The sequence below is a fragment of the Grammomys surdaster genome, unplaced genomic scaffold, assembly GCF_004785775.1.
Source record: "Grammomys surdaster isolate TR1022 unplaced genomic scaffold, NIH_TR_1.0 216, whole genome shotgun sequence".
In the NCBI taxonomy this organism is placed as follows: domain Eukaryota; kingdom Metazoa; phylum Chordata; class Mammalia; order Rodentia; family Muridae; genus Grammomys; species Grammomys surdaster.
In genome coordinates, this window is record NW_021604661.1 from 161,285 (window position 1) to 175,710 (window position 14,426).

At 40.0% G+C, this 14,426-nt stretch overlaps 1 protein-coding gene and 1 long non-coding RNA gene across 3 annotated transcripts in view; both read left to right on the forward strand.

The window, feature by feature from the left end:
• The window catches only part of LOC114625377, a 35,478-nt gene extending 27,425 nt beyond the window's left edge, over nucleotides 1-8,053 (forward strand). Inside the window, exon 3 of one of the 2 annotated variants that reach the window (XR_003712070.1) lies at nucleotides 1,952-5,933. This is a non-coding gene — a long non-coding RNA (uncharacterized LOC114625377). Of the gene's footprint in view, nucleotides 1-1,951; nucleotides 5,934-7,394 lie in introns of those variants that run through there. The other variant, XR_003712069.1, reaches the window with a different exon arrangement.
• Nucleotides 8,054-9,289: 1,236 nt separating this feature from the next.
• On the forward strand, nucleotides 9,290-10,527 carry LOC114625389 (mitochondrial fission regulator 1-like). Its single transcript, XM_028772671.1, is given in 1 exon segment — nucleotides 9,290-10,527. A coding segment is annotated over 1 exon segment (903 nt). The 5' UTR covers nucleotides 9,290-9,624.
• Nucleotides 10,528-14,426: the final 3,899 nt, after the last annotated feature.

A 14,426-nucleotide genomic window follows, 5' to 3' on the forward strand; every position in this document is an offset into this window, starting at 1 on the left:
AGTACTCTGTTCTTTGGTTTGATGCTCAAATTGTTTCACCTTTGCCTACTGACAACTCTTTCAGATTGGCTCCTGTGTCCCTTTGGCATGTTCTCATTCTTGTTGGCCATTTACGTTTGTATGTATTTCTGTGTGTCTGTGTGCATATATACCATAGGTGTAGAGGTGTCCATGGAGGCCAGAATAAGATACTGGGTCCCCTAGAACTAGAATCACAGACTGTTGTGAACCACCTAATATGGATGCTGGGATCTGAACTTGAGTCCTTTGCAAAAAGCAATAAGCACTCTTAACTGCTGAACTATCTCTTCAGCCCCCTATCCATAGTTTTTAAGGACTTCCTTGCTGCCTTAGTAAGGGTTTCATTGCTGTGAAGAGACACCAAACCACAGGAACTCTTATAAAGGAGAGCATTTAATCGGGGCTGGCTTACAGTTTTAGAGGCTTAGTCCATTATCATCATGGTGGGAAGCATAGCAGTATTCAGGCAGACGTGGTGCTGGAGGAGCCGAGAGTTCTACAGCTTGATCTGAAGGCAGCCAGGAGGAGACTAGACTCCTCACTGGACAGAACCTGAACATAGGAGACCTCAAACAACCACACTTGCTTTCTGATATTATAAGATACTCCACAGTCATCTTGTCATTTCCCAAGGAATTCCTTCAATCAGCCGTTTCTCCAAAAAGACCTGGTTTCCTCTAAGATGTCTTCTCTTCTTTTGTGTTTTCTACACTGACAACCTTGTCAACTATAAATCAAGTTTTCTTCATTTTTAGTTTTTGTGTCTTTAATATATTTTTCTTGTTTTAATGGAATGTCTAGGACATCTAGTACAATTTTGAATAGAAAGGCTACAGTGGCATTCCTCGATTGTATGTTTTCAAGGAAACAGCCTTAAAATTTCCTTCTTTAGAATAGTATTTGTTATCTGCTTTCTACAAGTTTCCACAAGTTAAGCAAATTTCAACCTACTTTTCTATACTAAGAGTTTTTATTGTTTTAAACCATGAAAGAGTGGTTTTTTTTAATCAAATTCTTTTTCTGTTTCTTAGGATAGTCATGTTTTGTCTCTGATAGTCTGATAATGCAGCTCAATTAAACTTATAGACTTTTCTCATGCTAGAGCTATCTTGCGGGGTTTGTTTTTTAAGATTTATCCATGGGTGCTGGAAAGATGGCTCAGTGGTTTTGAGCATAGTTGCTCTTCCAGGGGACTCAGGTTCAACTTCTGGCACCTATTTGGTGGCTCACAACCACCTAGAACTCCAGTTCCAGGGCATTCGAGTCCCTCTTCTGGCCTCTACAGGGAGCAGGCATGCACATGGTACCTAGACATGCAAAACATTTATGAATGTAAAATATAAATGAATAAATAAATAAATAAACTAACAGCCAAGTAAAATTAAAGATTTATTCATGTATGTCTGTGTAATATGCCATGTAGTGGCAACAGAGGCCAAAAGAGGGTGTTGGATCCTCTGGATTGGAGTTACAGATGGTTGATAGCTGTCACATAGGTACTGAGAATGAAACCCAGGTCCTCTGCAAGAGCAGCAAGTATTTTTTAACAGCTAAGCCATCTCTCCAGCTCCCCTTTTCAATTTTTTTAAATGCGAAATTTGAAATGTGCTTCTAAAGCATATAGTTTATGTAACATTTTATATTTGAAATGGGAATACACAAATTCTAACCGAGACTTTGTAATAATGTGTCTATCAAATTAATAGTCACCACCAACAAAAAACTTTTGTAATATGAATAGGTGATAAGATACTTAAAACGAGTTCTTAAAATGTTCAAAGATGTTTAGTAGCTAAAATAATGCAAGTTTTTATTTTGTTTCACTGACAAATATATTGTTGGAATTTCTATGATAATATGAATAGATTTCAAACCCATTATCTCTTTTTTACTAGCTATTTCAAAATAATGATGAAGCTCTTATTTGCAGAACATCCACCATTATTAGAACCATCACCCTGCAGCTAGCTTGGACATCATTAAAAGGGCTCATCAGAAGTATCTGATATTCATGAAGACAGAGTTTCAGGGTTTCTGCCTGGAGCTACACCCTCCAGGAGCCCCTGCTTGGCTTCCCCTGCACCCAGCCCCATCCCAACCAGTTACAACTTGGGCTGTGCATGGTGTTTCTTGGAAACTGGAACACAGACTCCTCCGACTGCTCTCCAGGCCCTTTGTCCTCAGTGAGCAGAAGACCACAGAAGCTGGCTACTGAAGAGGCTGTCCAGATAGCAGAGCACCTCACTGGCCTTGCTTAGCACGTTTACTGCACAGCAATCTCTGAGTGCTGACCACCCTCAGGGACTACAGAGAGATTTGTCAGGCCCCCACTTGACTAAGGGCCACTCTCTAGCAATCCCTCCAGAGAAGGCTCCTCTAGAAAGACGTGGTCTTCATAGGGTTTGCACTGCCTTGAGTCCTACCTGAGCACCGGTAGGGCTGCAGACATCAATAGGTCTTTACCTAGCTGTAATCCATATCCTAAGTAGAAAAGTGTGTACTATTTTTTTCTCTCTCTCCTTCTGGTGAGAAGAGTTTTAAATATCGATTCAGTCCCATCTGTAGTTGTAGTACTATTAAGAATTTATTTTTCCTCTTGAGTAAATTTTGGATATAGTTTCTTAGGTGTTGGTCCATTTTTGTCTGTGTTTTTGAATTCACTGGCATCAAGTTCCCGTTTTGAAAGTCTCTGCTCTATCTAATCTGTAGCTATGTCTCCCTTTTCACTGCTAATACTGGTTATTTGTGCCTTCTCCCTTTTCTTCTTGATCAACCTCAGCAGAGGTTTGTCTATTTTATTAGTCTTTACAAAGAACCAACTTCTGGCTCTGCTGCTCCTCTCAATTGTGTCTTTGTTCTCTATTTCTTTAATTTCTGCTCTGATCTTTTTTGACCTCCTTCCTTCCACATTTTTTGGATTCATTCTGTTGCTCTTTTTCTGATTTTTTTCAATTGTATGTTGCGCTCATTCATTTTCAGTCTTGCCTTTGTTTTTCCTGTTTGCTTGGTGTTGATGTTTGTTTCTCTCACTTACCTATAGCTCAGGCTCACCTCAAACTCACAGTGATCTAAGTACAGGGATTGCAGGTGTGAGGAATCGAGCCTAGCTTTCAGCCTTTCCTGTTTTCTAATTTATATATTTGAAAGCTATAAGTTTCCCGCTAATACTACTCTCGAACATGATGGTATACAGTAGTCATTTCATTGTTGTTCAGTTCCAAGTGCTTCAGTATATCTACTATTATTACTTCTTTGACTCATGAGTTATAGAGAAGTATGTTTTTAAGTTCCCAAATGTTTGGGGGATTTTAAGTTTGTTCTCTTATTGAAATCTATCCTATTATGTTCAGATGATGTGGTAACTCTGAAATTTATTGAGACTTGTTCTATTGCTTGGTACACAATTGATAATTATTAATGTTTCCTATGTGCTCTATAAGAATGTGTGTTCTCTGATTATTGAATATAGAAATCTATGTGTGTCTATTAGCAGCTATCTTATTCAAATTATATTTATCTAAACTGATTGCTTTTGTTATGGTCTACCAAGAGTTTTTAAAGTTAACTCTGACAGTGGAGTTCTCTGTTTTCTTCTTATAGTTTCCCTTTTTAACATAAATTAAGAAGTGTTATATTTCTTGTAAAAGTGTAATATCCTTCTCTATTCCTGATGATAGAGGAATTATGCCAGGTTATCTTGTATTAATGTAACAGCACAAGCTTTTCTTCTTGTTAGGGTTTGGGTGGTATATAATTTTCTATCTTTTTACTTTTAAGAATTTTTTACACCTTTGTGTTTTAATTATATTTCTTGAAAACAGCATATGGCTGGACTTTTTTTTTTTTAAACTTATCTTGGGCTGGGCGTGGTGGCGCACGCTTTTAATCCTAGCACTTGGGAGGCCGAGGCAGGTGGATCTCTGCATTTGAGGCCAGCCTGGTCTACATAGTGAGTTCCAGGCCAGCCAAAGCTATACAGTGAGACCCTGTCTCAGAAAAAAAAGCTTATCTAATGACCTCTGCCTTTAAAACTTAGCAAGTTTAGTTTACATTGGCTTCAGGGTGTTTGCAGTTGTTTCTACCATTACTTTCTTATTTTGATCTTCTGCTACTTTTTGTATGCTTCCTTTCTCCTATTTCACCTGCTTTTTGTTTTGTTTTGTTTTGTTTTTCTATTTTTCTACTCTTTGGTTATCCTTGATGTTCCACCATGATTGTTTAACTTGCAAAGTTCAAACAATATTTTCAGTGTTTCTTGAAGAGTACAGGAAGCTGAGAAACCCGATTTTAGTCATTCCTCTCCTAAGCACTTGATTTTGTTTTCAAGTATGTAAATGTGTTCCTTGTTTTTTGCTTGTTTTGTGATCTCATAGGTATATGTCATCGGTATTGTTTATATAGACAGGCAGTATTTGTTCAGATGTACATGCATACATTCTTGCATCTCGGACCCCCCTTATGGCATTATTCTCTTTTTTTATGAATATAGTGTTTGTCTATTGTTTTAGTTCATCTCCTTGAATCTTTGCTGTGAGTTAAAGGCTTTATCCTCATCCTTAGGAGAGTTTGCTCAACCTTTAAAATACATGTATATGCCTTGTTGCCTTTAAAAAGTGCATCAGCAGTCTAATTGTGGTTTGATTTCATTTGATTAGTGTGTGGGGTGCACAGGGAATACTGCGCCTTCATTCCAACACGTTTACACTTGTTTCTTTTTTATTCTACTTTTGAAAATGTGTTTCATGGCTTAGTAAATGCATGGTTTTTTAAATAATTTCTGGAAAGTTCTCAACAATTACAATCTTTCTGTTTTTTTTCCTCATAGTCCAGCTACTCATATTTTGTACCTCGTAATTCTGTTTTTCATAACTTATAACAGCTCTTTAATATTTTATGTCCTTTTGTACTTCATTTGAGGACATCTCATCAGGTATATGTCTTAGTTCATTCTCTCCAGCTATGTTTAATCTGCCTTCTGCTTTTTCATTGAGTTTTTTATTTTGTATCTTTCTTTGTAAAAGGTTTATTTACTTTCTAGTCTTTCTTCTCCCTAATTAAGTCATTTGTTGTTTGCTCAAACTGTGATTATATCTACTACTTCTTTAAGTATAATTTCTGTTAAATCAGAATTCACTTTTTGTGTAAGGCATTATAAATATTCACATCTGAACTACACATCACACTGACTGTGTCATCTCTACTGTGCACCTTTTTGTTTTCCTAAAATCCAGTGTTCTAGGAGTTGTTTTTTTCTTTTCCTAGTGTTTGTAGCACTTGCTACTAATCCTCAGTAATTCTATAAGAATTAAACATTCTTCTTAGAAATTATTTGTGGAATCCAAATTAGATCATGCCCCTAGCCTGCTCAAAATTCTCCCATGAACCCCAATTTCCTCAGTACACAAGCCAGAGTCATCTCTGCGGCCTAGATGTTCCTACACAGGCTAGATCCTTCACCTCCTTCATCTCGTTGCTATCAGCCTCACTCTTCTCTAGCTATCTTGGTCTTTTTCCTATTCCTCAAGCATGCTAGGGACCTTCCACCTGCAGGACCTCTGTATTTGCTGTTTTCACTACCTGGAACATGCTTCTTCCCAAATAATTTGCTGACTTAACTAAGTCTTTCTATTATGTTTTTTCCTACAGAAGTATTTCCTAACCAACATATATAAAATAGGTCTATCCTCTCCATGTTGTGTCTTATCCTATTTTGTGTTATATCTTCTACAAAGCACTGATCACTATTTGATATATCTTTATTTATTGTGGTTAGTGTTTGTCTCTACCAAATAACCTGTAAGCTCCTCAAAACAGAGATTTCTGTGTTGTTTACTGCTGTAACTCCAGTGTCAAGAACAGTGTGTAATAATATTCAGTGAACATTCAATAAAATATTTGTGGAATAAAGTGAATGACTGTGTGACATCATTTTTTAATATGAAAAACACAGACAGAAATACTCAAAGAATTAGGGTCAGCATAAAGCCTTTATTGGCATGCTAGGAAGCATAAATGCCATTATTCTCAAGGGTACTGGGCAGAAGGCACATTGAGGACAACCCCTAGGTTTTCTGGAGTAGCAAGTTCACAATTGGTGGGATCATGCAAAGCCCTGTGTTCTTTGTGGCTGAATCTCCACTATCTGCTCCTAAAAACAAGACTGCCTCCTTTTTAACCAGCTCTCAAACTCATGTTGTCATGCCCTCCTGTTACTTTGTTTGAACAAAGCACTGGTTCTCTTGCCTTGTGAGGAACTCTTTCTTGGTTCTCAGTTCAAGCAGATCACTCCCGTTAGACTTTATCTGTGGTCCTTGAGAGGAGAGGATACTGTACAATGTCTGGTCTATAGCCAGTACCATTCTACATGTAAACACCACAGAAGGCAGTTTTCAGATTGAAAAGATGCCCCTCCCCTATCTTCAAGGTAGCCCTGACCCACTTGCGTACTAGGCTGGCTCTAGTGTTTCTGCATGTGTATGGCTCTGGATCCTAATACTGCTGTCTGACAACTACCAACCTATATTCCCCCATCCAACCCCCTCACAACACACTTTTGTCATTACTAATTTTATCAAAATGCTAATATACACAGCCATGTAGTATATCATTATAGACCACATTTTCTAGGTCAGTATCAGTTCAGTAACCATTAGCATGCTGAGTTAAATCATCTAATTAGATGAATAGTTATATAAAGTTTGACTACCTACTACGTTTTAGGCCTCCTGCTCTGCACTGACAACACCAAGTTGGATAAGATGTAATTAAGATATAACACCCTAATTTCAGTATCCAACAGTATGGTAACAGTGATGGACACAGTAGACCAAGAATCCCTACAGAAAAATTACAAATTTGAGGCCAACCTGGGATATGTAGCAAGTTCTAAATCATCAGCTACTATGCAGCAGCAGCAACAACATAAAAGTAACCATACTTTGAAGCAATGAAAGCATTCTTTAGTAGATAAGTGGATAAATAAACTATGGTATGGGTTAGAGAGATGGATCAGTGATTAAGAGGACTGACTGCCCTTCTAAAAGTCCTCAGTTCAATTTCCAGAAACCACATGGTAGCTCACAACCATCTGTAATGGGATCTGATGCCTTCTTCTGATGTGTAGGGACAGAGTGCTTATATAGATAAAGTAAATAAATATTTAAATAAAATATGGTGTTTTAGTCTGGGTTTCTATTCCTGCACAGACATCATGATCAAGAAGTCATAACCAGGAAGCATATTAAGCTTACACTTCCACATTGCTGTTCATCACCAGAGGAAGTCAGGACTGGAACTCACACAGGGCAGGAAGCAGGAGCTGATGCAGAGGCCATGGAGGGATGTTACTTACTGGCTTGCTTCATACATTTCAGTCATAGGACATGAAGAAATCAAGATGGTACCGACTCAGAAGCCCCATCCCTACTAATTAGTTTTCATAGTCCTGGAAGGTTCTACGTACACTGCTGGAGGAAGAAAGTAATCAACAGTCTTACCTAGCTGTGCTACAATGATCTCTGTGAGGTAAAATAACTACTGGCCTGCCCAGGATTTGCACAGTGGTCCCATAGTGGCATGAGCATCATAGGAGTAACCAAACAAACACTTTGTGAGTGAATTTAAGGCCTCATCCACAAGGTGGGATTCATCGCTGGGAAGGGGGTGGTGTGTGTGTGTGTGTGTGTCTGTGTGTGTGTGTGTGTGCGTGCGCGTGCGTGCGTGCATGAGAGAGGGAGAGAGAGAGAGAGAGAGAGAGAGATGAACAAAAAACAAGGTAACCTAAGTCCTGAGGCAGAACCCAATGCTAATCTCCTAGAACATAACAATAATCTTACAGGCATGCAACACCATCAGCCAGCTAAGAAGCATGTTTACCACACAAAAAAAGTTTGTAAGTATGGTCCTTATTCAAATCTAAAGGAAGAAAGTAAAAATAGGGGGAAGAAAAAAATTAGTGCCATAATGGTTATGATTTAAAGGGAAAGCTTCAGTAAATCTTTGAAACAACCCAGATATTCCTCAACACAAGAATGGATACAGAAAATGTAGTACATTTACACAGTGGAGTACTACTCAGCTATTAAAAACAATGACTTTGTGAAATTCACAGACAAATGGATGGAACTAGAAAATATCATCCTGAGTAAGGAAACCTAGTCACAAAAGAACACACATGGTATGTACTCACTGGTAAGTAGATATTTGCCCAAAAGCTCACAATGCCCATGATACAACCTATAGACCATATGGAACTTAGGAGGAAGGAAGACCAGGGTGTGGATGCTTCAATCGTCCATAGAGGGGGGAACAGGATGGCTGCGGGAGGTAGAGGGGGAACCTTGGAGGGAGAGAGGATGGGGAGGGAAAAGGGGGACAGGATCAGGTATTGGAGGGGACTAGAGAGAGGTACAGAGGGTTGGGAAATCGAATAAAAATATGTAGCAGTGAGGGATGACGAACTGGGGTAGCCACTGGAGAGGATCCCAGATGCCAGGCAAGCAAGAGGCTCCCAGGACCCAATGGGGATGACTTTAGCTGAAATGCACAGTGAACAGGTGATAGAATCTGTAGAGACCACCTCCAGTAGATAGGCACAGCCCCTGGTCAAGGGATGAGACCACCCATCCATCTCAAAGTTTTTAACCGAGAAATGTTCCTGTCCAAAGGAAAGATGGAGACAAAAAAATGGAGCAGAGAATAAAGGAAGGGCCATCCAGGGACTACCTCACCTGGAGATCTATTATGTCTGTAGACACCAAACCCTTACTGTTGCTGTTGCCAAGGGGCGCTTGCTGATGGGTACCTCATGTGGCTGTCCCCTGGGAAGTTCTGCCAGCACTTGACCAATGCAGATGTGGATGTTCCCAGCCAACCATCAGACTGAGCTCGGAGGCCCCAGTGGGGAAGCTAGGGGAAGGACTGGAGGAGCTGAGGGGGGTTGCAACCCCATTGAAAGAACAATGTCGACTGGCCAGATCACCCAGTGCTCCCAGGAACTAGACCACCAGCCAAGGAGTGTACATGGAGGGACTCATGGCTCCAGATATATATGCAGCAGAGGATGGCCTTGCCTGACAGCAATGGAAGGAGAGAAGCCCTTGGTCCTTGGAGGTTTGATGCCCCAGCATAGGGGGATGCTGGAGCAATGGGGTGGTAGTGGGTGGGTGGGAGAGCACCCTCAAAGAGGCAAAGGATGGGGGAGAGGGTGGATGGGATGGGGGTGTGGAGGGGAAACTGGGAAGGGGGATATCATTTGAGATGTGAATGAATGGAATGATTAAAAATTAATTAAATTTTTTGAAAGGAAAACAAGAGAGATTTAGTAATCTTTCTCAATATCCAGACTCATTACTAGATTGAGTCCTGAATGTTTAAGAAGTAGAATCCAAATCATGAGGGAGAAAGCAAACACTTATACACACAAATAATGATAGATTGAAAGAACCCTCGGTGACGAGTGGAAAATGAAATCAGAAGAAAAAAATTATCAGAGTAGCTGGGAAGGTAAGGGCTGCTGCGCAGCTGAGTGTACTCTATGGACCATGTGCTGCTATGGATGCCTGAAGTACATGACCTGCAGGTTGGGAAGACTCAGCCATCTCCATGCTGGGCTGGATTAAGTGCCTGATGAGGATGTGGTTTCAGCAAGTTGGGGTCAGCATGCAGTCGGCACTGTGGTCTGGAAAACCATATGGTTCATCTTGAAGTATTGTAAGGAAAATTGGTACCAACTTATCTCTGATTCAGTGTCCAAGAGTTCAATTTCAGCTTACTAGCCACGCAACAGAATGGAGTCCCACACACTCAGGAGAGGATGTGGTGGCATCTTTTGCTGATGTTGGATGGGTAGCCTCTGAAGAAGGAGAGTGCTCAACAAGACTCAGGGCAGAGGTCAGGTCCAAGCCTCCTCTTGAGGATGACCCTCCTTACTTTGAGAAGCCCCCAAGCAGGCACATTTCCTTACCAAACTTGTCTCAAGACAAGCCTTCTCCAAAAATGACACTAGCCAGTGAGGAGGCTTTGCAGAAGATCTCTGCACTTGAGAATGAGCTTGCTGCCCTTAGAGCTCAGATTGCCAAGATTGTGACCCTGCAGGAGCAACAGAGTCCAAGTGCAGGTTGCTTAGATTCTTCCACATCTGTTACTGCAGCACCCCCTCCCCCTCCCCCGCTCCCTCCATTGGTGCTCCACCAAAGTACGTCTGCTCTTGATCTGATTAAAGAACGAAGAGAGCAAAGACTCAGTGCTGGAAAGACTTTGGGTAAGGGCCACCCAAAGAAGCCTGACATGCCAAACATGCTAGAGATCCTTAAAGACATGAACAGTGTGAAGCTACGGTCAGTCAAGAGGTCAGAGAAAGATGTAAAACCTAGGCCAGTGGATACTACTGACCCTGCTGCCCTCATAGCAGAGGCACTGAAAAAGAAGTTTGCATATCAACAGTGGCACAATAGCCAAGGAGAAGCTGAGAGAGGAATTCCAAAGCCAGAGTCAGAAGCCACTTAAGAGCCAGCCCTGTTTGGCCCACACATATTGAAGTCTACAGGGAAAATGAAGGCTTTAATTGAAAATGTTCCAGATTGCTAATGGGCAACAAATTCAGAAAGACTCCTGGTTCACCTGTTGGCTTGCAGAGCTGAGTTTGGCTAGTAGAAATCACCAGTATTTAATAAATTCCTGACTGTAGTGTTCATTGGTCTCCTTCTTAGCCTAATTAGAGGAGTAAGAAGTAGTGAAAGCACCAGAAGCTGGTTTGGAGATGGTCAGTTCTGGAGCTCTCCTTAACACACATGTATCATGTGCATTTTCAGTTCTTAACACTAAAGTCTGTGCAAAAGTTTTATATGCACACATTTGGATACAAAAAGATGTAAAGCTCACAATGAATGGCATCAGTGAGGACACTGTTATCTTCCTCTTCATTGAGAGTTTACTAGTCAGCAATGAACAGCTGGTATACTGTTATCATAGCACACTATTGGAGCTGGGAATTCCTCGGACAGGACTTGAGTATGTTTTTACTTTCTGTTTTCTGGAGCTGAGTTTACATAAACAGCAGAAGATGTTTACTGCTGAGTCTCTGTATTGCTTTCTCTTAGAGGGAAGTGAGGACCAGGAAGGCTGTTTAAATGTCATTACCACTCAATACTAGGAAGCAAATGTACTTCTCAAGTAGTAACAAATCAAATTATTGAATTAAATAATTTCTTAAATAAAAGCCAGAATGTATCATCTTTCTTATCAGTTTAATAAGTGGCCTCATAAAGATGATTTATTACTAAGTTAAGAATTGTCTTAGTTAAGGTTGCTATCACTGTGATGAAACACCATGGCCAAAAGCAGTTGGGGAGGGGGATGAATTATTTCACTCACAGTTCCATATAACAGTTCATTGTCACAAGCAGTGAGGACAGGAACTAAGCAGGGCGGGAACCTGGAGCCAGGAGCTGATGCAAAGGCTACGGAGGGTGCTGCTTACTGACTTACTTCTCATGGCTTGCTCGGCCTGCTTTCTTATAGAACCCAGGACCACCAGCCCAGGGATGGAACCACCCACAATGGGCTGGGGCCTACCCCATCAATCACTAATTAAGAGAATGCCTTACAGCCAGAACTTATGGAGGCATTTTCTCAATTGAGGTTCACTTCTTTTTAGATGACTCTAGCTGTGTCAAGCTGACAAACTAGCCAGCACAATACTTCTAGAAATATCAGCATAATTGAATTTATAATTTTGAAATATTGATCAAAACATCCTTCATAATGAAACATTATTGAATAGGTGAATAAATTCCCTTTAAGCTATTTATTATTGGCCAGCCAATGAATTACATTATGCAGATAAACCTTAGGTGTTATTAGAAAGTAGAAAACTGCCTTTATTATCTAGGGCTTGGAAGGACTTGTTATAATCTAAAGTACTTAGTAGTTTTCATGATTTTTGTGTTTCTGATAGATTCTTTAATGTCAGAATCTCTTACCATGAGTAAATACTTGGATTATTTAAATCTAGACTAGTGGTTCTTCCGAGAAGAATTTAAAGATGGGAAATATAGATAATATTTTAAGTTATTGAAAATAGGTGTTCTAAATCATAACAAAGATTGGGCTATTTTTCATAGCTTACTTAGTTTAAATTGTGATATGTTTTTGCTGTATATTGTTTCTAAATATTTTATATGGTTTGAAAACTGTCTCTTATGACATTCAGAAAAATTTCCTGACCACATATTTTGACCTAAGAAATTTATATTCATATCAGTATTGAATTTGGCTAGCATTCTACGATATGAAAGTTACTATTTTAAAATAAAGCAAGCTGTTGAATTTTCTTTTAACGAGAAAAAAAGAAAAAAAGAAAAAAATTATCATATTAGATTGAGCCCAGACTTTTTTGTGGCATTTTAACCATTTTTTATTCTACAACTACATGACAATAGTTATATTTTTAAAAGTTTTTCAGCCATCTCTAAACTTTTCATCAGCCCAAACAGAAACTGTATGTACCAAGTAATCCATCGTATTCCCAGCCTCTGTAACCTCTAGTCTAGTTTTCATTTTTTTGTAAATATGCAAGTTCAAATAATATCATTTAAAATAAATCACGAAATTCCTGTCCTTTTGTACCAGTATTATTTCATTTAGAATGTTTTTAAGGTTCATCTATGACAGACCCACCTCTCCTGGACTCCTCAAGTGTGATGTTAAGCATCGATAAATACTAATAATACTATTTAAATACTATTAGAATTGTTGATTCTTCCATTAAATCGTCCCTTTAAAAAACCTTCATGTTTAATGTTTTGTGACTTGTTAACAGTTTCGAAATCAGGCTTTTAAAAGAGACCTTTCCTTCTCTTATACCTGATATCAGAGTCAACCAAACCCTTGCCTCAGCCTCCTTGCTTTGAACACTACATGAATGCCTAGAGGAACCTACACTGTAACCACAGATACTTGCTATGGAAGGACAACTCCAGCCCCAGAAGGCACCACTCTGACCAACGGCTTTCAAATGCCTTGTGCTGGTTTATTATTAATATCATTATTATCATCATCACAAACCTTAGTGAACTCCAGAAGTTATCTTCACATATGCCAGAGAGGGAGCGCCCACCATCTCTTCTATGTGTCCCCCAACAGGCCTGTGATTGATTGACACCACACCCGCTCTGTGCTTATTGCAAACTGTGTGGCTCATTTCTCAAATATCTGGGAGAAGAAACCTTCCTGTGCTGTCCCCCTAGTGTTGCAACATTAAAAAAAGTGGTATATTGTTTTGGATCTTTATCATTAGAAGACAGACCAAAGTAGTAGCATGACGAGGAGACAGTAGAAGGAAGAGGCCGGAGAGTCATAACAGTGGCAAAGCAATATCAGTAGTTAGTAACAGGACAGCTGAAGAATTTCAGAATGGCTTGGAACAGAAAAACGATAGGAGGGACAGAAGAGATGAAGAAGACAGAGTGGAAGTATAGAAGTGATTGAAAGGCCAGGCAGTGGTGGCGCAGGAATGCCAGAGGTGACAAGCCGTGGGTCTCAATCACTAAAACAGTGCAAGGGAGCAGCTAAACTTTAACACCCTAGGCCTGAAATCCATAACACTGGACTGTAGGAGCTGAGGGCCCTAGCACCCACCCAGGAACTAAAAATAGCACGTGTGTTGCTTTTGGAAGTTGAGGAAAATAGCTGGCAAGTACCAGGGTTGGTGGTGGTCAAAGCCCAGAATAAAAAGCCCCACATTCGAAAACCAAGAACTATAAACCTTTAGCTTCCAAAACTAGGAACAGTATGCATGTTAGATCCCAGACATTGACACTATATCTATCTGGTATACGATCCTACTGGTCCATCTCCTAGGCTTTGGGCATTTAAAGGCCCAGACCTGTCAACACTAGAATTTCTCAGCTACTCACAATGTCTATCCGGATAGACCAAATGGACCCAGTGAGCTGATTAATAGTGCATCCATCTTATGATATGTGCCTGAATTCCATTCCCCATTCCTCTTTATGCCTGAGCAATATTCCAGCATTTGTTTAACCACGTTTTGTTTACATTTGTCTGTTGATACACAAGTGGTTTTCTCCTTTTGGCTATTGTGTATAATGCTGCAATGAACATTAATGTAAAGCTATTTGTGTTACTCTTTTCAGTTATTTTATTTTTTTGGTTTGGTTTTTTGAGACAGAGTTTCTCTGTGTAGCCCTGGCTGTCCTGGAACTCACTCTGTAGACCAGGCTGGCCTCGAACTCAGAAATCCACCTGCCTCTGCCTCCTAAGTGCTGGGATTAAAGGCGTGCGCCACCACCACCCGGCTTCAGTTATTTTAAGTGTGTACTGCGGACTAGAATTATTCTCTGATGCACTGGTTGCCCATTTTATATACCCACTAACAATCTCTA